We start from the raw sequence: 26,315 nt of genomic DNA, 5'->3' as shown, positions 1-26,315 counted from the left end.
AATTATAGGTTCTCAGCCAACAAATGACTACATACTGAATTTTCATCTTCTTCTTACTTAGGATGTTTTTAACTTGGGTGTGAGCAGCCCCCCCCCTCCCTCCCAGGCCTTGATCACAGATCCTCTGTCAGAAATGCCACCGCCTAACGCTGGGCAGCTGTTAACTTTACAGTCCTGGTGTCCGCTTCCTGGGGCACATTCCACGGCTTCCGTATCACTTTCGTCCTAACTGGGTTTTTCTGTGTCAGCTGCAGCAATTTTTCCTTTTTACAACCTCAAAAGTCACATGACATCTCCTCCGCATAACCTTTCAAGGCCGCTGCCGGCATGCGAAGGTCACGGTCGCCCCAGCGCTGACTCAGTTCGCCCCAGAGCTTCTTATTTGTCCTGTTTTGTAAGGGCTGGAAATAGCTCCCTTTATTTTCTCCTGTATGTATGAATACTGCACTATTTCAGGAGTCTGTGTGGGATGATTATACAATGATTCTGCAGCGGCTCTGCCTTCACTTACAGTAATACTGATCTAACCCGTCTAGACTGCCAGTTTATTTATTTTTTTGCGTTGGCGCTGAAGAAGAGCTTTTATTTTTCCACCGGAAAACAAGACTTTAGATTTGAAGAGTTTATCTTTGTCGACGCTTCCTCCAGTTGAGGTGATCCAAGGCTGCATATGAGTTTATATCGTGCAGTACTCACATCCTGGCTAACGAGATGCTAGTTTGAAATTAGCTTCTAGCTAATTCCAGCATATTTACACAGCGTGCACTGTCCTCATCAAATAAACAGATAAATATGATCAGCATATTCACCTAATATGTGTTTAATATGCTTTGATTGACAATATAAACCCAGACACACAAACAAAGGACATGCAAGTTTTCTCTAAATGTAAAATTAAATGAATCCATCGCCTTGACTTCTTATGATTTTGTCTGTGTGGTCAATGTTCATTTAATTCATGTCTTTAAGTTTTGAGTTGGAGTTGCATTTTTTTTAATTACATAGAATTATTACTATAAAATTAAGATACAAAAGAGGATTAAGCCGCTTTATTATAACGTCAGCAGAAAGGAGATGGATGGATCAAATTTAAATGCCAGCGATTTACTTTCTGATCCGATACCGAGTAAAATAATAAGAGCATTAACGTAATTTATTGTCAAATTATTAAGAACTACTATAAAGATGAAAACTTGCATTTTAATTGTGACCCTGTTCTCTCCTCTTCTGTCCTCATCATCATAAATGTCTCATATTCTGTGCTGTGGTTTATCCTGAGGTGTTTCACTGTGTTTCTACATCACCTCCAATGACTGAAGTATTGAAAGTATCGATAGTTTGATTTGAGAATTGATTTTAGAACATAAAGACCTGGAATCAGAAGTATCGATATTTCAGTATTGATCCACACATCACTAATGTCGTCCTCTTTAAATCCTAAACTTTAAAACCTTCCATTCAAGATGAGTAATCTAAACTAAACTATTAGCACTCTGAACTTAAATGTAAGCTGGTGTGAATTTAGTAAAAGCAGCACTAATCTGCTGCTTCCCCTCTTTGCCTTCCTCTCTCCATTCCTGCATCTAAAAAGCCACCAGCCCACCTCACCCGGCAACACGACGACTGAACCGGCTCCCGCATTCCACCGCAAACTCATTCCAGAGTATATATTCTCCTACTGTTGGAGGGGACGACGTGTTAAGGTTGAGGTTCAATTACACGGGGGCTGGTCTTATTGTTTTTACGGCATGTGACTGGCAGGACGTCTCCGGAGACAGCTGCAGGCTGGCAACGCTGTAATGTGCATGTGATAGGACGGACACATGGTCCCCATACCTCAATGTACACTACGTCACCCACGTATGACTGAATGAAGGCTCGTCTTTCTCGTCTTTCTCAGAGGCTGATTTACACAGAAAGTCTGTTTTGGTCATATTTTCTGTGGAGAACTTTGGTGCAATAATGTTTCCTCCCAGAGGATAATGATTGCAGAGCAAATCTTCACTATTATCATGTGCATATATGATACTTTCTGAGATGAGGGAGCGACCTCTGAGGCCGGTATAGATCTCATAAACGAGGCATTTAAGAGGGCTGCATGCATTAGCTGCACCCGATCACAAGCAGCGTGGATATTTTTATGTCATGTGTCATCTTGTCTTACTTCGTCTACCTCCTCTTCATGGTTGAAAACAGATTAAATTAATATAAAAGATGGAATCAGCCGGCAGATTTGATGTTTTCTTCAGAAGAGTGCACAACAATCAACAACCAGCTGACAACCTTGAAACGTCATGTCGTCTCCACACGTGCTTAAACTGATTGAATCAGATCAGATCAGGCACCTGTTTGTCTTTCCATAATAAATCATTCATTCGTTTACTTTTCGAGCCTATTTATTTGAGTTTCTTACACTTTGACTGGTTTACTGAAGTCATGTCTTTTTCAGAAATCCACTTCTATTTCTCAGTTATCTAATTTTTTTCCCATGTTGATGCAGGTGAAGCAGGTGACGAACTGCAGATGCTTTTCCATGAAGGGCCTGTTTAGTGTGGACACGACCTGTCAGCATCTTTTTTAATCCCACAGGCTCCTTCTGTAAACCCTCCTGACCTTTTGAAATTTTGGATTTTACAACCGAATGACTCAAGTGGCAGCGGGCGGGCAGGCGGGCGGTGTGCAGCAGAGCTACCAAGGTCACAAAGCGGCAAAAAGAAAGCTGCCATCCCAGCGCGTGGGTCCTGTAGTTGAATGTGGACGGGGCTGCATTCACGGCGTTTTCATCGGGACCTCGGAGGAAGTTAATTTCTGGGTTAGAATCGATTTATCTTTCTTCATACCTCAAGACCTCGGACTCATCTCCTACAGTATGTGTGCATCTTTCTTCTCAGATGAGTGAAGCTTCTTTTATTACAGAAACAGCAGTAAATGTTGCACTGAGGAAAAAAAAAAAAAAATAGAAATCGATTCCGAGTCTTAAGCGTGACTTTAACCAGTGGTGTGGAGGAAATATTTAAACCATTTAGACATGAACTTGGAGTTAGATTTTACTGATACATGAGGGAAATTGCTTGTAGCTCAGTTGCTCATAGAAAAAAAACACAAGGAAAAAGAAAAATACATCGGTATCAATACATTGTACAATAAACTGAAGGGAATCTAAGTTAAAATAAGACCTGAGCTTTTATTTGGTCTGCATTTTAAATTTCTCCAAGGTATTTGGGATTAGTAGGACATATAAAAAACATTATCTATGTAAAGGAAGTAGTAGTTTAAAAAACTTGATGTCCTCATATGTGGACACTGGGATTATTTAATTATTTATGATAAAGTCACCTAATGTGTGACAAAATATAAAACTGTCTATTTTAATACCTGAACATGGCTGAACAAAGACGGAACAATGAAGTCCCAACGTCCTCAAATGAGTACTTGCTAATAGCGTCGTTGTAGCTTGTTGCTGTTGATAAAATTTGTTAAATTTCCACGTCATTTCAAACTAGAAACATTAATAAGCATAAATAAGTTCCAACCGTAAAATTTAATGAGGTTTTGTACCTCGTTTGTTAAATGAATTAAATGGAAACTATCGTGTTTCTACACCGACTAGTGTGTTGACACTTTGCGACCACTAGATGGCAGACTAAAACGTCCACTAATGAGGACAACGGGTTAAATAAGGCAGAATAAGCTGCAATGAAACCTTAAACTTAATGTCCCCATATGAGGACGCAGGGTCTCGCGAGGTTAAAAGAAAAAATGACAACGCTCCAAAAAAAAACGAGAAAAGAGAAAGTATTCATTTAAAACAACATAAATAATATCTGTCATCTGACATGACTCGTGTTTTATTCGGGCTGAGCTCAGTTTGTTAGCCGTGGCTACAGAGACAGAGAGCTGTGGTGACTCCACTGAATTCGCATGTCGACCTATCCACCGTGACCCACATGTGATGAATCATTACAGCATCTGAGAGGCTTCAGCTGCACGCAGATACAAATATAGACATTCTGGACCAAATGCAGTCACGCAAACGTCAGAGAAAAGAAAGCAGAGACGAAAACACGTAACAGATATCTGGACACACAGGGTGAAAGACGTGAAATGGTGAGGATTAATGTTGCTGCCCTCAATATAATGTGTCAGAGAGAAACGCTTTTTCCCTAAAAAGAACTAGGACAAACAGGATCATACAGAACGTAGAACAATTAATTTACAATAGGGCTTTGGAGAAAATATATGGAACATACACAAAATCCCTGCTCCTTAAGAAATCCTGCATGATGTCGCCTTGTTCGAGCTGAAAAATGCAGGACAAGTCAGCGCTTTGGAATGACAGTCAGCAATAGAGGCTCATGTCTGGGAGTGTAATTGGAGTCTTGGGTTTCAGGCTGCTGGGATGAGGGATGGATCACTTGGGGAAGTTGTTCATGGGTTTTCGCTAAGGGGAGGAGGTTTTTGCTCCTTGGAGCGATCGGATGTCCCAGAGTCCTTCACTGCAGAAAAACTGCGACAGCCAGTAGACTGAGGACAGACTTCAGGGAACGTAGCACTAGAGGCAGGAGGCTTGAGACAAACACAGAAGGGGATAAAACATGGGAATTTACAATGAGCAAGGGTAAGATTTAAGACATTTAACAGACACGTGGACTTGTTTTGGATTATGAATCATTTTGTTGGTGTCAGGATCATTGCTTCTGTCTTTCTTCGTCTCTTCTTCGTCACTTTTGTGTCGCAGGGCGGCCCTGGAGGAGCCGGAGTCCCGTCACATGCTGATCAAACCGAGCAACGAAGGGTCACTGCATCGCCGCCGCCCCCGCCGTCCCCTCTCCCTCCTCAAACGCCTCAGCAGACGTCCCCAAAAAGATGTGTTCAATGACATGATGTTTATGGGTCAGTTTCTGCGTCACACGAGAGTCACCGATTCCAGAGTTTCACTTCTTGTGCTCGAATACGAAGAAACCAGGAGAAAATGTTAAAAGTATTCATGAGATCTGGAAATATCTAAGCTTTCATTAAGGATATTTTGGTCTCTGCTGCATCAAATGCAATAATAATATTGTTGGAGTGTCCACTTCCTGACCTCTTGGCTCAACGGGGCTTTTAAAAATGAAACATCTTAGTAATTAAAGTATGAAATCTGTCACTAATGATTTCAGTTACGTTTAAATGTCCCATAAGATGTGAATCAGAAACCAAAAAAAAAAAAAAAAAAGCTGATGGAGCTAAATGCAGCGTTAAACCTTCAGGTGAAAATGTAGAGGAGTGTGCAGCGCTCGTTAAACTGAATGTATCTGTTCACTTTCTCACAAGACCAATTAAGTCTCCCCCTGAAAACCCTGTTATCTAGAGGATTTTCTGTTTATTTCATGTGCGCCTAGCTCGCTAACGCATTACGTTTGGCTCCTTCCAAGCCCGTCCATTTTTTATCTAATTGTCAGTTAATGATGAATGTCATTAATGACCAACATCAACCATTATCAGCAAAGACGCAGCGTGAAGACAGGACCACAGACACTGTTCTTTATTCTAAGAACCAACCACAAAAAAAGTTTTTTCTCTTCGTTTGTCGTCCGTGTCGTCTCATGTTGTTGTCAGAAATGACTCATTGTCACTTTGGAGTTAGTGATGTTTCACTTTCCTGCTTCACGTCTCTCCCTGCCAAGGATCACCGTGGAAACGGGTCAAAACAGCTCAGTAACTACTCAGTAACTTGATCCATGTCTGCGTGTATTTGTTTACTGCATATCTTGTACAGAGGTGCATCCGTATTTTTTATTGATGCCGTTGTTGCCTCGTTTTGTGTCGGCAGTCGGAGGGTGGACCCAGGACGACCCGTCCTGTTTGGTGGAACAGTTCTGTCCCGACTATAACGAGTGGAGAAATGCTGCACGCATGGTCAAACAACGAGGTCACCTGGCTGTGGGCACGCTGGGCGGCGACATCTACACCGTGGGAGGGGAAGACAGCGTCCGCTGTTACAGCAGCGTGGAGAGGTGGGAGGCTCTAAGCGTTTCTTCGTTCATCTTCCAGAGCTTGACCTTGTTACCAGGCCACACTCACATCCACACCTGGGGCCAATTTAGAATCACCAGTTTAACACAACGAGCATGAAGGAGCCGGAGTAAACCAGGGAGAACATGCAAACCCCACACAGAGGTCATCACATAGTAATGATTTTAATGGTGGTATTAAAAACAGCTTAATAACATCTGTATGAGGATCTGGCTCTACATAACCCACACTTTTTTCTGGGATCTAAAGTGTTCTTGTTAAACTTAAATTGGTGTTAAATTGAAAATGCATGATTTTCACCAATAGACTTTCTGTTGAGTGAACGACATTTGATGGGACTCCTTTGGAAATGGTTTCCTGCTGTAAGTATATGTTCGTCTGGATTGAAGACAAGTTGTCTTTTAAGCAACATGTAGCAGAACTTTTAAACAGACTGAAGCTTTTATTGTCATTCTTTTATAGAAACAGATCCTGGCTTCCTCGTTATTGTAGGAAGCAAATAGTAAAAGCTACATTTTTATCAGTGTTGAACTACAGAGATGTCATTTATATGTTTCTCCTGCTTCACTAAAACCACTGGACACAGTTTATTCTTTCTTCACAAACCACCTGTTTATCTAACAAACGTCTTTTATCCTTTTAAGTTATTCAGTTACTCCACTTGTGCTCACGATCCATTAGCTCTTAATATCCCAAATGTTCAGACTGAGGTAGGAAAAGTTGCCTTTGAGTATTTTTGCACCAATCAAATGGAAAAATCTTTTGTTAGAACTTCAGCTCGATTAATCAGTTCAAACATATTATCATGAGTCTGTCTCTGAATGTACATGTACTTTACTCTCTCATGCATATATCTACATATATACTTAAATTCACAAATACTTTTTATATATGAATAACTAATAATTAGCTAAACATGTAAACATCAGTGACTACCTGGTAATAATAATAGTCCTCATCTCTATATCCTGTGAAAACATTTATTTTTGTTTTGAAGTGGTTGAAGTTTGGCTCTTAAGACAGAAATCTCACACTATAGTATAAAAAATATAAAAATATCATCACAAAACATCATCATCAGACAACAACAAATTCTCACACTATTAAGAAACAACAACTTTAGGAAAGCCTATAAAGCCATATTCACGAGTTCCTGTGGCGTTAATCTCTTCTCATAAATGTTGTGTCTCTAATATTTTCTCTTCTGATTTTAAAAGGACTAAAAAGCTGAATGTATCAGGAAATGGACCAAACTCTCAGTGGGAGTTATCTGCATTAATAATTAATAAATGAACAGCGCGTTGTCTGAAAGCCTTTCCCCACCCTTAGTGACAAAGACTTAATTCCCTCTCACAAGCAATTATTACAAACACCTGCAGGACTGTGCAGTCGTTGGGTGTTGTTTGCATCACTGACCAGTAGAGGGCGGTATTAAGGCAGGAACTAGACGTCTACTATAAACAGCAACAATGAGCCATCTTCTTATAATGAGCAACTGGCTGCACAAACCTCCACTATCTGGGATTAGCCTCATCTCCTCACGTCAGTCAGTGTATGTGCTCCTCATAGGAGGAAGGAAATCAAAAATAAACTCCTCTCTGGCGTCTTCATCAGATTTCTCAAAGCATCTGGCTCCGTTCCTGATTCCCACAGGAACAGAATAGCAGCCAGCTGACCCCGAAAATGATCATCGCCGCTCGGCTGTAAGAGCAGCTACAGACCGATCAGCGCTTAATGGCCTGAACCGGCTGCAGCTGTCGGTTTGGTCGCACCTGACCACATGTATGAGGAGGAGGAGGATGTTTCACTGCTGCTGTTTATATGTTGGTGGGATTTCTGACCCCCCCACTCAGATGCAATTACCCCCAATTAGGAGGATGTGTTGTTCTGTGGGATTCTGGTGATCAACTAAAAGCTGCTGAGAGAGATTTTAACAGGCTTCCAGTCAGTCGGTCCCAAATATTTTGGCCGGAAATTATGTGGTACCCCCACCTCCATCCCACCCCCATCAATAAGCTACTGCACAAAACACATTGATGGAATCTCAGTATATTATACATCATTGTTATAATGCACACATGGGCTCAGTGTTGTATATGTTGAATATGTCCCAACAGCTTATTTTTTTAACTGTGTGCCAACATCGATTCCTCAAGAATAAATCCACTTAGAGTGATTCTGACTTTTGTGATAGAAACTTCACTTTAAACAGAGAAAAAACATGAATGAGCTTCAAACTTTGAGTTTGTCCTAAAAGGCTGGAATAATAAAAGGTTAAAATTCAATTTCAATCCAACTTCACTTTATTTCCCACTTAGATGTCAAACAAAAAAATGAACAATAAATAGTATAAAATACAACACGATTATGTGCAAAAACATGCAACACAAAATGAATCACAATATAAATACTTATTGCACAAAATAAAACATAACAGAACTCTGGCAGATGTTTGCCCACACGTTAAAGCAAAGTCTGCTGCTGGAAACAGTGAAAAACACTTGAAAACATAAGTTTGTATGTGTCAGTTCTACTGGAGTAGTTATCACCAGCCCCTTGACGCCCCCCCTCCTCTCTCTGGTGTCCAGATACAGCCCGGATACAGACAGCTGGAGCACCGATGTAGCACCCTTGAGCGGCCCACGCAGCGGAGTGTGTCTGGTGGCGATGGACGGATACCTGTACGCTATCGGAGGACACGACGGCATCGCGGCCATGAACACCGTGGAGAGGTACTGCAGAGTGGGCTGGGACGGTTCTGTGTGCGTTCTCAGAACAAATGACACTGAGCTCGAGAAGTTTATGTTACGTTTCTCTTTGGAGAATCTGCAGGTGAATAGTTTAGAAAATTAAACCAGGAGATTCTTTCTCTGCTGTCCACACACTAAAACAAACACATGAATAACAATAAAAAATAAAGCCAATTAAAAAAAAAAGCAGCATATTACAGTAGAAAAATAAACTGTACACCGATCAGCCACAACATTATGACCACTGATAGTGAATGACATGGACCATCTCGTGATAATTGAGTGTTCTATGATAGTGTTGATTCTTTTATTAAGACAGGGGGAATAATACATAATGTGATATTTGGCCCAGTGGTGGAAGAAGGAGTCAACATTCACAAACCTTTTCCCTTTTAAACCAAACATCTTGCAGCACCTGTTAAACACCTATGTCTGACAAGACAAACCATAGTTAGTGCACAATCAATCAAACACAATAGGCTATGTTTGGCTATTTGAACAACCCTATCCACATGTGTTCCCCTCAATTCTGTCACGGAAACATCAGAACTATTCACTCATTCAACCTTTAAACAAGACTTTCTGACGAACCATGCAAACATTTAGATACCTGACATGTAGATGTGACTATTATTGAAGTTTAAAGAAGAAAAAAATGAACGTTTTTGAGCTAATTTGGGAAACTTTAGGACCTGGGATTCCTGGAAGTAACTAAGACACGTAGCCCCCACCCAGACCAGACCAGACCAGACACCCCCACTACATAGATAAAAACAATAAAATGTGCCAATGAGTAACAATGAGTCCAGTCCACATTCATGAGTTGAAGACTTGAGGCAGAAAAGATTTCCTGCAGCATTACTCCAGGGCAACAAAGTTGTTTGGTGGAGAGTTCGTGGTCAGAGTTATCCATGACTGATAACAGGCTGCATCCCCAGAATCAGGAACAACTCCCGTGGGTCTAATTAGTCTGGCTCTCCTTTTGTTCCAGGTACGACCCTAAGATGAACACCTGGAGCAAACAGCCGCCGATGCTGACCCGGCGGAGCAGAGCCGTGGCTGCTGTGCTGCAGGGCCACTTATACGTGATGGGAGGGAACGACGGCGACATGGCCCTGAACTCGGGTGAATTCAGTCACTAACTCAAGCGTCGGCCACTCGCTCTGAACCCGGGAGGATTTGTTTCTACCACTTGTCAGCTTTCTTTGACGGCTTTTTGACACACGGGGCAGCGTTTAAGTCGGGCACGATGACTAGCCTGACCTCAGTATGTGCTTTCCACATTTACACAACCATAGAAAGGCATGCACACACTCCCACGTCCCCCCCGCCTCCAGCCCCCCGACCTCGTCAAAGATAAACAAGGGGTTATGTTGTGCTGCCGTCTTGTCACTGACTATTTCCGTCTGTGAGAAATGTATGCCAGTAAAATTCCCACAACCTTTATTTTTTTTTATTTTTTCTTATTTTTTTTTACCAGAATCAATGCAACTAATATTATTTTTAGATTGTCACGGCCTTTTATTACACAATATATTTATATTGTTTCTCAAACTGTTCCTGTGAGGTTGTGTTGCTCATTCATATTAAAATGTTCCTGTAAACGTTCCCCAGTGGAGCGGTACAGCCCCGTGGACGGTACCTGGTCCGTATGCGCCCACATGCTGAGCCCCAGGGAGAACGCCGGCTGTGCCGTCTACCTGGGACACATCTACGTGGCCGGGGGCCGAGACGAGCTCAGCCTGGAGCTCTGTGCCGCCGAGAGGTTTGACCCAGAAACCATGAGGTGGACGCCGGTGAAGCGCATGAGGAGCAAGAGGGACGACGTGAGTAACGGATCCTGGCAGATCGCATGTCAGGATCAGGATCAGCCCCCCCCCCACCTGGTTTCTGAGCCTCACGTCATAAAACAGAGGAGGAGAAAATCAACTGGCTCAAGAATCCACTGATACTGTCTTTTATGTGACACTTTTTTTTTCCCTGACACTTTCAACTTGACGGTAAAACATTTTTCAGTTGGTAGTTGTGATGTGCAGATTGATATTGAAATGTCGATACTTCCGATACCAGGTCTTTATGCTCTAAAGCCAGATTTCCCCCCACACCGCCCCACCCCTCACCAACCTTTTTTAACTACTTTTCCATTGCTTAGGAGCGACTATTAGCTAACATTACTCTGATTTCAGATGACAAGCCTTGTTTTTCAGTGTCAAAAATCACGTCTTTGTAAAGTTCCAGAGACATTTCAGCCTGGAACAGCAGATATAAATCATTTATTTTGGCACTCGTGCCATAAACACAGCGTCGTCCTCACACGTGCTCTTACTTTTTTAACTTCCGGGTGCAAAATATGCTTCTGTCTTCTAGTGATTTTATTCTTAGAAACAGAAAATAGACCGATTTTTAAAGTCAAACTGAAAAATTGAAATCAAATATAATTTTTTGGTTTTTAATATCCTTTCCTGAAGGAAAATTCAATGACCAAAACAAATTAGTTTGAACTTTAGCAGAAGTTAAGTCGTCCAACAATAACTGTAAAAACATTTCACATTAAGAGACTTTTTATTCTCATTCCAGATATAAACAAGCAGTGAACATAAAATATTACTGACTCCCAGCAGTAATTATACACAGATGTAAAGGAAAACTCAGCAGAAAAACCACGTATAATATAGATATATGTGAACTGAACACAGTCCAGGGGTGAGTCCGGAGCAGATTTGAGTGTGTGGGATGAATCTGTTCCAGAGACACGATGCTGTGAAACGTCTCTCCAGAGGCCGGTAGGAGAACAGTCCGTGATTTGCGGTGGTGGTGAGGGTGAGGGTAAGGGTGGGGGTGAGGGTGGGGGGATATGATGATGGTGAGCTTTTGTAGAAAGTGGTTAGGGTGGGAGGGGCGGGGGCTGGTGGATGTGCTCTCTGCATCCGGTGTAAAAAAAGTATAAAAGCTGCTGTGCTCACTTCAGTGACCCGGTCAAACTGTCCGCTGCATTCACCCGCAGGAACCTGGCACTTCTCACAGATTGTATTATTTAAATAAGAGAGAGTGTGTGAGTGTGTGTGTTTTATTATTCTTTAACTTTTTAAAATTTTATGCATCAAAAACAAAATGAATCACGATAATTAAAGTGAAGCCATCGGGGTTTTTACTGTGCAGCGCCTTAGTTTAACATGTTACTGTGCTTTAGTATCAGGCAGCTTAAGAAAAGATCACGTACAGAAGAAGCTGGTGGTCATCAGCTCTGCAGCTTTTTGGTCATAAATCAACTAATGGACTCATTTCATTTGACCCGAAGAGGGATGAAACTGTTGCTGACTCACTTTATGGATGTTTTACTGTCCAGCTGGTGGCAAGAGATGAAAATTCACATATTACACATTGGTCAGTGAAATCCTTTGGAAATAGATAGATAGATGAATGATGAATATGGCCCAAATAAACTAAAAACTAACTAAATAAACAAATATATCAGCTACCATGTTCACATTTTGTACAAGTGTATGTTTCTGATTGTTTTGTTTTATTGGGAACCAAAATCGCAGACTGACTCACCAACACTGACATTAATTCTACACTTTCTATATTGCACAGTAGAATTCTTCGATTTATATTTTCACAAAAAGCATAATTGCTCATACTCATGCTTGTGTGTTGTGCCTCAGGCGTCCCTTGTTGTCTTCAACGGTGCTTTGCTGGCCGTTGGAGGGTTTGATGGCATCACCAATCTGAAAACCGTGGAGCTTTACAGCCACGAAACCAACACGTGGAGGTAAGACAGCCACCTAATTCTTATTTCATCCATCAAATAATAACCCAAACTCTGACGTAGTTTAGTTCAAGAGCCGTATATTAGAGAGAGTCTGACCAACGAAAACCATGGCGCCATGTTTGCTACATCAGAGGTTAGATTCTACAGTGTAACTCTATGGGGCAGATGTGCTATGTTGAAATAAATCTCTTATTTTCACCATTAACAGCCCTATAAATGTTATTACCAACGTCTGTCAATATGTAAAAGACCTTCACTTAAATATCCCAGCGTCTACTTCCTTTAAATATCTTAAATGAGCTGTAAAATGCTTTGTAGCTCAATCACCTCATCAGTCATGGAGCTGTGTTTACCTTCTCCTCAGTCTCCGTGTTCATCCATCACCCTTAAAAGGTTGAAAAATTAGAAATACTATTAAACTAGTCTTACTGTTATTTAGTATTATCATTATAGCATTAGCATGCTAGCCATAATAACTTAGTAGTAACTGAGGTAAAGTTATGTGTCAGTTAAATGTGTTTATCTACATGGACATAAATTACATGAACACATGGGTTTCACAGTATTTATGACGCTAGCTGCTATTTTTCTAAGTCTTTAGTCTAGATAACTAGCTAGCATAAGGCTAGCCGCTAGCATAAGGCTAGGCTAACTTCAAACTTCATTCATTCATTCAAGGTTCACATTAATGATGGTGTGACTTTATTTTTCTATATAAAATCTTAACAAACGTCAAACAGAGACATTGACATTTACCTCATCACATAATAGAGAGAAACCAGTTGACGTCCAGTTCTTCCTTTTAATCTTCTGCTCCATAACTTTCTCTGTTTTTATTCACTGGGGAAATGGTGGAGTTTCCTCCGTGTTTTCCTGATCCTGTGCTGGAGCCGTAGGCTGAGCACTGTAGCATATTTTAACTTTTAATCCAACTTTATTCTCTGTTATTGCCACTTCTCTATGAGTGAATATTGGTTAGATGTATCTAACATGGCGCCCATGAAACACGTGACCAGCTCAGAACCAATCAGCATAGAGGGACAGATCAAACGCTCCATTCTCTAGTTGGACAGACTCTCTCTAATATACGGCCCTGGTTTAGTTGTGAGTTCCTGTTCATGAAGTTTGTTGGGTAAAAAAAAAGCCAGATTGTGTCTATCCTCTAAAACTGAAGCTGTTAGCTGTTAAATCTGACTGTGTCGAGTCAATAATAAGCAGCACGGAGTCACAAAGCTGAAATGTGTTTACACTGAAACAGCGGTTTATAGTTTTATAATATATTTGTGAATTCAGAATTAATTTTTTCTGCCTTTTTTTTGCCAACTTGTGTTTTTATAAGTGCTTTTTCGTGTCCATTGCAACAGGCACCAGGACTAGCTGGACATAAAGGGTCATGAAAGCTTAAGGAAAATAAAGTTGATTTTTTCCTCATAGTAATAAATCATTATGACCCAAAACAACTGGGTGTCTGCATATTTGTGAGGTCTGAACAAACAGGTCTGAACACATGCACATAAACTTGACGGACGTACCATAGCACGGGGTGGGGAACAGCAGTGAGGTCATCACTGGGACAAGTCTGAACCGTGTGGGAAAAGAGAGAGATGCCACGACACAATCTGAACATTAACTTGATGGAGATGTGAGAAAAAAGCAATGTCCTTCCCGGCTTCCCAGTACATGGAGACTCACTCCGAGCAGGGTGGAGAAACACTGAGAGTTCTGGTCTCTCCTGAACTGTTTATTTTGACATCTACTGAACCACTTTGCATGGCACAGAGGTTACTTACACTTACAATGATATTTCTTGCTAATACTTGTGAGAATATTTTGTTTATTTGGGGAAAATATCAGTTTAAATGTACATCACAATACTTCCACAATGCAACGTCTGTCTTTCAAGCTTGAAATGAAGCCACTTTGTTGACAAATGCATATAGTCGTGTTGTGATTCATGCACGAAGCTCATGTAAAGGTCCTATATAATATATATTGTATATATATTTATATATATACGCCCGAGGCTGCTCACTGAATCTGTGCGCTTGGCTGTCTGAGCCTATTTCCCTCTCCATCTGTTTTTAGACACTTTGGAAGCATGAAGAACAAGCATCCAGGAGGCAGAGTGGCTGTGCTGTGCTGAGGCTCTGCAACGCTGCTGGCACCACGAGAACACGACAGAAGCGTTGGGCAGGAACGGCCTGATGGACGCAGGCTCCGGGGAAACGTCGTGAAAACGGTTTAAAGCAGTCACGGCTGGATAATTGGAAGAGTTCACTCCAAAAAAAAATAAAAATATGAGACGTAGCCGCATTAGTCGAGGCTGAAATGACATGAAATTAAAGCACCGTATCACATATCGATGTGCCATTAAAAGTTAATGTGTGGAGCTTATAAAATAATATGAAGGTCTGTTAAGAGGGAGGTGAATCAGTGGAGAAATGGATGTCAGGTTTCACTTTCTTTGTTTTGATGGAGCTAAGAGATTGTGCCACTTATAGATATGATTTTAATGTAATGTTATCTCATGACAGTGACGATTAACTATCAATGTGGAAGGTTTAATGAAGGTTTGGATGATGTTGTTTGGCTAAAGAATGTTTGGGATGACAGGCAACAGTTGGAAGAAGGCTGAAGGTGCCTGGATGCTTCCAAAGTTGTAATGATGGTGATTTAAATGATGCCCACAGATAAAAAATGACTTTGTGAGAAGGTCTGTGACGTCCCTCATCCCGTAAATGACCCTCACGCAGGGACTGCAAACCGCACGGCTCCCGTCACATTTCTCCACTCGACTCGCACCAAATAAACCTCCAACCAACAGGCAGGGCGGGAGAGGACGTTATCAAGTGGCGCAGAAAGAAAATCTGTGGGAATCAAGAGACTCCGCGAAATTTGGTCGAGTGAGTGAGATCTGACTGCTGGCATGGGAAAAGCGCAAGTGGCTGTGTGGGCTTTAAAAAATGATGACGCTCGGAGCTCTATCCCCCGGAGAATAATGGGCTGAAATGTGGAGAGGCTGAGGCACAGGGAGCGCGCGCAGAGCGGCACGGCTTTTCCGGAGACACACGCGCTCACACACACACACGGACCGGCGGCGTCTCCCACTCGTCCCTGCGTGCTCACAGAATGAATATTTTTTTCAATTTGAGGGGGACTATTGTGAGGCAAGTAGCAGAGGACAGACCTGTTCCAGGTATGTTTCCAGAGAACGAAAACGATCCGTGTAGCAGGTTGAATAGGAAGATGTTACAAAGAGAAGGGCTGTCGGTACTTTGCATGTGGTGTTGTTGGATTTTTTTATTTTTATTTTTTGGAAATGATGACACAAAAGAATAAATAACTTGTTGTGGTGTAATTCCATACAGTGTTTTTTGCTGTTTTTTTTTTATTTCGTTGTGTTTTGAGTGATGATGGTTCATTTAGTGCATTCAAAAGTAGTCGGCAAAGTTGCACCGTCCACCTCTTACCACCAGATGACTCCTGACTGGGGAGGACGCTGGGTGCGTTCACTGGCATTGCACAGCATAAGAAAAAAAAGAGACTTATTTGTCTGGACAAAAAAAAAAAAAAAACTAAAAAAATGTCATGCAACTTTAAGACGCAGATGAGCTGGCACAAAACCATAGCAACGCGTCACCACAGCATCTATTGTTAGCTCTACTCTTTTCACTGAGAGCTTTTTTATTTATGAGAAGTTCCCTACCGGCAGCAAACGCATCAGTTTCCCTCTGAATTATTTCAAGGTTGTCCTGCAGATGGCGAGACGCCGGTGGTGGGTGACTTGAGGTTGGGAAATCAGCCCCACCTCCTGCTGCTCTGTCCTGGGGAGGGAGGGGAGAGAGGGATGGAGGGAAGGATGGATGGATGGATGGAGGGATGGAGAAGAAGATGCTGATGCTGACGGGGAAACAAAACCACAGAACAGGCTTTCGTGGTGTCCTCATTTTAGATGCAGAAGAGAAAGCTGCAGGAAGCGGCTCCTGTCATGGTTTTAGATCAGAGGTTTGTTATGTAAGAGGAGCCGGAGCTGAGAGCTAATTAAAAAAAGAAGAAACCGAGTGGGACAAAAAAACACGTTTTATTGGAGACAGAGACTTCCTTCCTCCCTTCCTTCCCTTCTTTCAAAGTTGTTGCTAAGCGACGCTGAAATCCATAGGTGTCTATCGCGGACTGATATTTAAATTGACAGGTGTGTGATTAGTTCTGTATAGTTCCGGGGTCGCGTCAGCCAATCAGAGCCCAGAGGGGGCGGGGCTCACCCGTCCAGGTACAGGTAACTAACCAGGAGGCCGCCGGCATTAACGTAGCTTAACTGGACTCTTCACTTCGTTTTCCTCCTGGTCGCTAGACTTCCCTTCTTCTTCCTCCCTCCTCCTCCTCCTCTTCTCCATCCTCCTCCGTCCCCCTCCTCCTTCTCCCCTCGCCGTGTAATTGTCACTTTCCCACGGTGACGGAGCTTTGACGGGGACTCGTTGATGGCAAACCCAGGCAGTTCTGCTGCTGCTGCTGCTGCTGCGTGGACACAGCCCGGAGGTTACTGGTGTGTTTACGATGATGGGACCTCGGTCAGAGACGGGCCCACAGCCAGGTAAACAGAGCCAGCGGGGCGCCACTTCACCTGAGCTGGGACCTCACAGCGTGAGGAGTCCAATTTTAAGTTTAGTCTACTCATGCTGTGGTGCAGAAATGATTTTTCATTTCTGCACCGCGACGTAGCTGTTTAGATGTGATAGAACTTTTTACGTATTTTCTATCATATTCTCAAACACACCAGGACCTACAGCAATTTGATTCTGTAGTGTTTTTGTTCTGCTTTAACTGGTTGTTGATGGTGCGTTCAAGTCTACAACTCAAGAGCAAGACATGGACATTTAAAACTAAAGTTGACATGGTGCAGCCTGTTGTCTCAGTTTAGTCTTTTCATTTATTTTTATCTGTTCTGTGCATGTGATGACTGTGTTTTTGAAACTAGCCCTAATTTAACTCCAGTATTGTCTTCTAATGCATCGCCTCTGCAACTTCTGTCCTTCAGGGCTAAAGTCGGCTATAAACTAATTCTGATTCTCTTTCAAATAATCACTCTATATCGTACGCTTCCTTTGAGACGTCTACGGGGAGCAGACAACTTTTATCTGGACTCAAACTCGTCTGTGTTTTTAAAATAACTTACTCCATGTGACCATTTTGATCCACTTTATCTCATTTCTGCTTTTATTTATATTACGTTCTCATATGGTTTCCTGTGTTTATTATTAGTAGTATGAGCAGAAAACTTTTGAAGCCAAATGTCAAAACTGAGCTGGAGAACAACAGGAAGGTTAAACTGCCTTTTGCATGGCGAACATTTAGAATACTAAGTTTAATATTGCTCATAGTCACTACAGGGCAGTAGGCCAGACGTCCACTCTTCCTAATGCATAATTTTGATGAGTATTTTTATGCTTTTGTTCTCCTTCTTCACCCTGCTCCCTCTTATTTATCTAAAGGCCATTTTAATGTCTCCCCGGCGTGTTTTTTTTTTCTCCTGTCTGCTGTCTTTGGTCAAAATCTTTGCTGTTCCACCATTAAGTGGAGCCGGTCTCTTACCGGGAGCGACTCTGTTCTTCTCTATTATTGTGGTCACTTTGCTTCATCCATTAAGTCATCTTTGAAAGGTTGCACAGTGTTTTTTTTTTTTTTTTTTTTTTTTTTTGTAGGCACAGTTGGCATCTTCAGAGTGGAGACACTGAGGACACTGTGTTCTTCTGTGTTCACCAGATTCATTTCCTGTCCTCTGCTCTCCCCTCTGCACTCGTCTGCACTTCTGGGGAGGGGGATTTCACCGGCGACCGGGGAGAGCGTGTCTGTGGATGCTATTAGTCCACTCAAGGCTGCCCACACCGGCCTAAAATGACCACACTCAAAAGCATAGCTCTCCGTTTAACACTTATCGCTCCCTGTCTGGTTCATATGGCAGGAAATCCGTGCAGGGATTCCCGGTTAAACCATGTGAGCCGACATGTAACAACACCTAGAAATAAATCTACGTAGTATAATGTAGTAGAGATTTATGCATATCAGTTTCCTCCATGCACATTGCATTCTGCAGTGAAGGTACGGTTGAAATGTCTGCGTCCTACTTCTGAAATCCTTTTTTTCCCGCTTTGCTTCGTGGGCAGAAAATGGGTTTAACGCACTTTGATAACGGGATCCCTCCCCAACCGTGTTCGCACAAATTAAACACAAGGGTGCCTTCAATAGATAATGACTGAGTCTTCACTTTATCAGAACGCACATGCACCATAAATAATAAAACAACATCAACAGGAGAAGTGCGAGACGTTGCACACATTAATATTCAACCGTGGCTGTTCTGTTAAAGTGTGTCAGTGTAATCCCGCTCCGTTCTAAGTGCAGCGAGTCTGAGCTCTGACTAGAGTTTAAGCAGCTGCGCAGGCAGAGGCTGTGATGTCATTACAGGCTCCCTACGTTTTAAAGAGGTGCATTTTTAATTAAGTGTGCTTAAAACTCTCTCCCTGTCTTTCTTCTTTATGTTTTGTTCTCGCTCGACACGTAAATCCTCACAAGAGGCAGCCATGAGCCCTCCACGCCGATCATCGAGTTCCCATGGCGACAGGTAATTTCCCGAGGCTCTTCATTTCACCACACGCGACTCTGTGACACTAGATTTGTAGCCACTGTGTGCACACACACACACATAGATACGAGTAGGTAGAGTCCACTTTGATGGTGGAAAACTACGATGCTTTGTTTCTTGCAGTTGTACGTGTGCCTTTTATTTTGCTCAATTATACATGATGTTTCCAAAATAGGTCGGTTGCATCAAATCATCAGCCTCGCGCTTCAAAGAGGAAGGCCCACATTCAGCATCTCTTTCACAAATCAGATCATTTGTGTTGGAGCTGTTTGCTCAGCTGCGTCGGCTGTGAGATAACGTACGCGCGTTAGCAGCTTAATAACTTGGCAAAGCTCTTTATTATCGAATCATCATCAGGTGTTCTCGCTACTCTGTCCCCAATGAATGATTTTCACGATTTCTTAGAAATTGCTTCGTCTTTTTTTTTTTTAAGTAATACATTGGCATTTGGGAATTTCGGTGAAACGTGCATTGATTGATTTGGTTGCTGGTAATTGCAGCCGTAACTGGCTTCAAACGTCCCAGATCTTCAGTAAAATGTACCTGTACCAGTAAAATGTAATGTATCCTGCTGCACTTTCTCCACATATTCTAATGTCTTTACTTAATGTGTACAATGGAACATTTCATTTCAATTATCTACCTGTACATACTCTACACATGCTAACTGCATATCGTTGCCTTCTACTTCAACGTGCATAATGACAGTAAAGCTGAATCTAATTGAAATCTTCCCATCTACACTGATTTTCCAAAACATTAGGTACACGAGTGAAGATGAACGTATCCCAATATGACAGTCGTGCTCTAAATTCTCCTTTAGTGACTGTTCTATCGTCTAGTTGAAGCTGAAAGTGTCAGAAAGGTGGTGATTCAACCGGATGATCATTTCAGAGGATGACACTTTATAGATACTGTGACACTTTATTTATCCTGTGGGAAATTCAGTGTCTGTCGGCTTCATCACATAGAATGAAAGAGAAATTGCAGTAAAAGATGATCGTAAAAAGTTCTATAGATAAGTTGGCCTTGTAGAGTCTTATGTCCTGGGCCACCTCAGTGTGGAAGAGGACATGTCCAACCTTAGCCTCCTGTAGAAATAGAAATGGCTCTGACCTGTACTGAGTCTACGTTTGCTGATGATGCTAAGATCTAGAGCGCTTTCACTAGTGTGCCTAATAAACTGGCAAGTGTGTGTGCAGAAGCTGTCCCCCGTGTCCACAGACAATCCTGTGTATCTTATCGATGTATCGGCAGTTAATCCTGAAGCGCGGTGTGGAAGTGTCACGACTGTTCTGTGAAGGGTATTGACAAGCGTTTCCCTGCTCTTCCCCCTCCTCTTTGTCTCTCTGTGCAGGCCCACCACTGAGACCCTGCAGAAAAACAACAGCAGCAACTCGGGCGTCATCCTGGACATCTCCGCTCTCAAGATGGCAGAGGTTGATTCAGAGGTGCCTCCTCTTCCCCCTCGCTACCGCTTCAGGGACCTGCTGCTGGGGGACCAGACGTTTCAGAATGATGACAGGTAGCACGACAAACATGGTTCATTTATGACGCGGGGATATTCCTGGGATGGACGCATCCATGTGTGTGTGTGTGTGTGTGTGCAAATATCTCATGTGTTCAGATCTTTCTGGAAAAGCAAAACGCAACAGGAGTTACTTTATTTCACAACGCTTTCCTCCAAGCTGCCTCATCTATCTCTGCTTCACTGACGCTGTTCCTACATTTCCCAGAATGACTTCTTCTCATAACAACTGTCAGCCCTTGGCTTCATGTGTAGGCGGGTAGAGCAGTAGAAATAGCAGCAGAGGCATAAGAGGCTTTGGAGTGAAGTCCTGCCACTTGCACAGACCTTGTGCCTGGATTTCACTGTGGGCTATTTGTACGACAACATAGAAACTGGGTTCTCAACTGGTATTAATCATGAATCTGACTCTGTTTCTTTATAGGACTCTCATTGAAATACTACAGGGCTTTTTCAAAATGTTAATTTTCATGGAGAAGTCAAGCTTAATGAATTTACCATATGTGTAAACAAAGTATTTAGAGCATTAGAACATAGGAGCTGATTCAGGCACTTGTCCACATTATCACATCAAACAACATTAGGACATTTGTTCTTCGTGGTACCTAATAAATTAGTCAGTGTTCATGCAGAGATGGGCCTTGTAGACCACATTAGGGTTAGGGTGATCTCCTCTGATTGGTTGGATGAAAACCACATGCCTCTAAACCTCACTGAGAAGAGCAGGGGTCTTGTTTCCACACACCAGTGTCTGTGCTTTCCTGATTCATTTCATAAAGTTGGAGCTTTGACATGTTTCCTCCTGGTAAATCATGTGTGTAAGTCATGAAGTCATGGGGTTGCATCTCTTGGAGTCTGCTCTGTAGACCCGGACAGATGCTGCACAGGCCAGAACCCACCATGAAGACAGTAACTGTGCACTGATACTTGCGTCAGCTGTTTGTTTGCACATATTCTGTGGTAGGGCATGATTTTTATCCGGCCAAGTTTAAAAGGCTGATAGAAGATGGAGAGAACAAAGGGTAGTGCTGTAAAGGGTTAAAACATTTTATTTATCAGAATACTTTGACCAAAGTAGATGCTGTAATAATCCATCTTTCCACCAAAGTAAGAAAACCACACACACACAATAGCTGCAAGCTCTGCTTTCATCAAAGTTTTGACAAGATTTGAGGCTTTATCTCAGGATGTAGCTGCTTTCAAGATTCATAATCCTATTTTGCTTAATTGAGCATCAAATATCCCTTCCCTCGGCCCTCGACTGCACTCTAATGACTGTAGTCACTCGAGCGCTGGAGTGTTTGGGAGCCCTGAGTGTTCAATTATGGCTGTGGTTGGAGAGGCCAACAGATGCTGTTTGCTGCCCGAGAGGAGAAGAATTACCCTCGGCCTCGGCTGCGGAGCTCTCCGTGGTGCTGAAATGAAGCTGTCTTCCTTGAGGATCGGCAGTCGCTTGACTATTGATTTGCAAAAGAAAAAAAAAAAATAGAGAGCCTTGTCAGAAACTTTATTTACTTCTGCTCAGATTGTGCTTTAAGCTGCTGTAGTCCTTTGATATTGGCAGGCGATTGCAGCCTGAGGGCGCTTAACTTATTGAACGTGGTTGCTTTGTATAAGACTTTCGCCTTAAGGAGCGATTTTAACACAGAGAGACAGACAGGCTGTGGTTGCAGTTTGTCTTGGGTGAGGGTTTGACGGCGGTGACTGTGTCTGTAATGGTGCAGCAGGTTTTTATCTGTGTGTGGATCTGACACAGAGCAAACACGAGCGTTATCGCTCCAATGCAGAATTTTGGTCGTCGCAAGCAGCAGCAGCTGTGTTTTCACTAAAGAGTCGGGAACCGTCAGTGGATGCCTGTTGTGTCATGTGGTTGGCTCGGCGATCCGTGTCAGTGCATGAATCGAAGCCGAGTTTTACTTTCAACTAAAAATTATAAAGAAAAGTACTTGTAACACCATCTCTCTTCTTTCTTTGTGTGATTGTCTAGAGTCTCTGGGGCTTCCTGGTGGTAAACGGCTGTCATTGTGTTTCATGTCAAGGCCGGGCCTTCGTCTACACATGACATTTAGAGCGAGCTTACAGCGTTTGACCCGGTGATCCCAAATATTATTGCTTTGCATCCTTTTCTACATGCCAGTTTTGAGCACGGCAGACATGTTTCTATGTTCTATGTACATTTACATGCCTTGACTATTCTGTACAGCACTCTGATCAACAAGAAACATAAAAACATAAGTATTTTGAGCCAGAAACGGGCAATGCAACATAAATACATTATACAGGATCGATTACCTGCACTCACAGTCAGCCTTCAGCAGCACCAAACACGCGTGCTGTGCTGTGCTGTGCAGACGCCTGAATTTGCTTGTGTGGTTTTATGTTTGCATTTGAAAGTGGGTGTGGTTGTGTGTGAATGTTTCATCCTGTCACTCCCCTGTGAATCGTATCTCTGGTCACTTTTCAGCTGTAAAGGGTAAATGGAGCTTGTTGCTGGGCTACCATCACGTGTGTGTGTGTGTGTGTGTGTGTGTGTGTGTGTGTGTGTGTGTGTGTGTGTGTGTGTGTGTGTGTGTGTGCGCATCCCCTCACATGCTGGTATATCACAGAGCTGTAGAATTCACAAAACAGTGCAGGAGAATTTTTCTTTTTCCTTTCTTTTTTTTTCTACAAAGCAAACAGCTGTAAACTCTGGGGTTTGACACACACACACATATGCACAGGATGTGTGTTAGGAAATTAATAAACAAACCCCCCCCCCCAAAAAAAGAAGAATGCACCGTTATTGAGTAGAGTCGTTTCTGGGCTTTGGGGACAAACCATTTCTCAGTTAATGATCTTCTGCTTGTTCGTGAGTGTTGATTATTTCCTCTCTTTCACTATGAAACATGTTAACCCGTGAATCCCCACACTCCAGCCCTGTTACACCTCTTACATCTCTCACAGTGGACTTTGAGAATCAGCCCTGGGATAAGATACAGGGCATTTGACCCCTGCCATAAAGGATGGGGCTGATAAAGTGTTGCGGTTCATATAATTTGCAATTCCAATAGTGTGATACAGGGAATTTTATGGAAAATCAATAGAGAAACCTGATGTAGACAAAATAAACGGACGTCAGAGTCGTAGTCCATCAAAGTAAATGCCTTTAACCAATCGATGTTTTTGACATGATACAAAGATCCCATCAACACCTTAAACCCCGACTCCTCCAAGAGGCTTCAGAACTGAAGAAGCTGCTTGGGTGAAACGTCTTCAAGAAACGAGTCCAGTTACTTGTTTCTTGTTTTGTTTTTATTGATATACTCTGACCTGGATGACTGAGAACCTTCGCAGACATGACCCAAACATAACTGAGCAAATTTCTTTAAATATACATTAACATGAATCCAACATATTTCAGTAAAGGGATGAATGGAGGCAGAGGACGTTATCTTTCAGTCGGCACTAAACCCATTCACAGAGCGCCACACTAGACCTGTCAATCTAAGCTTCCTGTACACATTAGGCTCCGCCCCTATCGCTGCTGAGCCAATAATGAGGCTGCATATTACGCACTGACTCTGTCAGGTTCCCTGCAATTGGTCGAGAGCCTCTTCCGTCCCCGGCTGAAATATTAGCAGGAGAGAAGCTAACAGTGCAGCTAGCTCCCATCAGCAACTACTGAGGCCAAAATGTTTCTAATTAATTTCTCCATCAGTTTTGGGACCTTGGTCTGAAAAAGGTTGAAGACTCCTGGTTTAAAGGAATGAGATGGAAAAGAAGAAAGTCTGCACATCTTAAAGTACATCTATTTAGCACGTTTTTCTTCCTGATGGTTTGATTTTTGTTGGATGTGCTCTGCTCTCTTTTAAACGCTCCACATCATTTAGACGACGGCGACGCGGCTGAACTAAGGGTCGTTTGTGCCTCGTCGTAAAATCCGCTGTCCTCTGAAACCTTTCTTTGCACCTATGTGAACTCATCAGCTGTGACAGAGCGGCCGTCAGTGTTTCCTCCGTCTGTGTGAACATGCGAGTGTTGTCGGTGTGTGACGCTCCGTCACCATTAAGCCCTTCTGTGCTGTCAAGAGGGAGTGTGTCCCTGTCGTTTCCCTTTCATCTCTCCGTGTTTGTGGAGTGGACGTGGGCGTCCAGGGGGAGGAGGAGAAGGATTGGGGGGGAGGGCGGTGTCATTATCTCCAGGATTGGGTGTCAGAGGGGCCTAATGACGACTTTTCTGTGTGGGTGCTGCAGAGGAGCAATCACAGCGAAGTAATGGGTCTGACAAGTAGCTGAGCATTGTCAGGTGTGTTTGTGTCGGCAGAGGGATGTGTGTACCTGTGAGTGAGTTTGTGTGGGCTTATTTCTCAGTGTGCCAGTGGATCAAGAGGTTGGAGAGAAGGGGGGGGGGGGCTCACTTAAAGTCCGAAATAGAAACAAGCCACCAACAACTTGTGTACATGCCGACAGGGGTTGAAAACGGAGGCAGCAGCGAGGAAATTGCATCTATCTTTCTCTCTCATGTCTAATCTTGTTTGGAGTTTTTTTTTATTCTCTAACGTTGGTGTTAACTGGTCAGTAAATCGACTCCTAACGCCTCCTCCTGAGTCAAGCGGTGCCACTTGGAATGACGATCCAGCACTGACAGATAATCTGCCTCAAACAGGCGTCATTCAGTCACTGTGAGTTTCCTCACATCAGTGTCTGTGTTCACCTAATTCAGATTAGCTTCATAAAGTTCATAAAGTAAGACGCCTTCACGGCCTCCGTCACTGTGATGTCACAACGTTAGCTGGAGGCAGAACAGAGGGAAGCTGGAGGCAAACGTGTATTTTTTTGGAGCCAAAATCGAAAAATCTAAACCACTAACTTGACGTTTAATCACATACCAGCCTCTGCCAGTCATAGACACCTTTGGTTTGACTGATTTGAACGGACTCACTTCATGTCAGGTTAGATTAACATGTGATGCATCATCAGTTTCAGCCTGGATAATGTTATGGGTTAGAATAAATCGTTACTGAAACGTTAAGTTAATCGTCATTTGGGGGATTTTTGTTGCATGTTAGTGCTAATGCTAACCGCGAGCTAACTCAACATTATTTTCATGTTTCAGAGGGAAGTTGGATTTACTACATTACCCTTCACAGTGGTTCCACTTACTTCTTGTAATATCTTTGTAGGAGAGGTTTCACTTGATAAAGACAGACCAGACTTCGTCCCCTCTGTGTCCTTTGGTCAAATTGTCCATCCTGTGAGTGAGACTGTAGGGGTCGGTGAATATAGTCCCATCAGTCAGAGTCAACTCTGGGAGTGAGTGTGTTAGTATATTCTCTAAAACGTGTGTTTTCCTTGTGCATTCTTGCTAAAACAGTCGACTGAAATACGCTAACCGCTGTTTGCAGCCTCTGTTTGCCTCCAGCTAGAAACATGACGTTGTTTACAAACAGTGAAGGGGTCTATAGACCCAGACAGATACGGCACCGTAACTGTGCACTGATGCAACAGCAGCTGTTTGTTTGCACTAATTCTGTGGCAGGAAAGGCCACTGGCATGATTTCTATCAGAGTGAATTTATCGGGCTGGTGTAAGATGGAGAGAGAGAACAGAGGCGAAGGGGGAGGAGGAGCCA

General features: G+C 42.8%; 2 protein-coding genes across 20 annotated transcripts in view; both read left to right on the top strand.

Annotated features, from left to right (window-relative positions):
• The first annotated feature begins 2,696 nt into the window (after positions 1–2,696).
• Positions 2,697–15,900, top strand: si:ch73-29c22.1 (kelch-like protein 20). Of its 3 annotated transcripts, none has more exons than XM_047591232.1 (8): positions 2,697–2,867; positions 4,739–4,893; positions 5,813–5,996; positions 8,604–8,747; positions 9,757–9,890; positions 10,380–10,591; positions 12,431–12,537; positions 14,623–15,900. In XM_047591232.1, the coding sequence occupies exons 2-8, from the start codon at positions 4,770–4,772 to the stop codon at positions 14,678–14,680; spliced, it is 963 nt and encodes a 320-aa protein (XP_047447188.1). In that variant the 5' UTR covers positions 2,697–2,867; positions 4,739–4,769; the 3' UTR covers positions 14,681–15,900. The 3 variants fall into 3 exon arrangements, with proteins under 3 accessions (XP_047447188.1, XP_047447189.1, XP_047447187.1); XM_047591233.1 differs by having other exon boundaries at positions 2,727–2,812; XM_047591231.1 differs by lacking the exon at positions 2,697–2,867 and adding an exon at positions 4,406–4,618.
• Positions 15,602–26,315, top strand: part of kcnt1b (potassium sodium-activated channel subfamily T member 1b) — a 77,680-nt gene continuing 66,966 nt past the window's right edge. For 15 of the 17 annotated variants that reach the window (XM_047591230.1, XM_047591228.1, XM_047591229.1 and 12 more), the window contains exons 1-3: positions 15,602–15,733; positions 19,108–19,156; positions 20,535–20,702. In XM_047591230.1, the coding sequence (XP_047447186.1) occupies positions 15,667–15,733; positions 19,108–19,156; positions 20,535–20,702 (284 nt within the window). In that variant the 5' untranslated portion in view covers positions 15,602–15,666. Of the gene's footprint in view, positions 15,734–16,018; positions 17,129–19,107; positions 19,157–20,534; positions 20,703–26,315 lie in introns of those variants that run through there. The other 2 variants (XM_047591224.1, XM_047591213.1) reach the window with 1 other exon arrangement.

This window comes from Mugil cephalus, chromosome 8, assembly GCF_022458985.1.
Source record: "Mugil cephalus isolate CIBA_MC_2020 chromosome 8, CIBA_Mcephalus_1.1, whole genome shotgun sequence".
NCBI classification, from domain to species: domain Eukaryota; kingdom Metazoa; phylum Chordata; class Actinopteri; order Mugiliformes; family Mugilidae; genus Mugil; species Mugil cephalus.
Note: the sequence above shows the minus strand (reverse complement) of the source record. Positions and strands in the feature narration are given on the sequence as shown.

Excerpts from the sequence above, each read along its gene's own strand:
- si:ch73-29c22.1 (XM_047591231.1), top strand. The coding sequence starts at position 4,596 with ATGGGAATTTACAATGAGCAAGG. Across the intron at positions 4,894-5,812 it reads CAATGACATGATGTTTATGG|TCGGAGGGTGGACCCAGGAC; the intron begins GTCAGTTTCTGC and ends TTGTGTCGGCAG. Across the intron at positions 12,538-14,622 it reads CACGAAACCAACACGTGGAG|ACACTTTGGAAGCATGAAGA; the intron begins GTAAGACAGCCA and ends ATCTGTTTTTAG.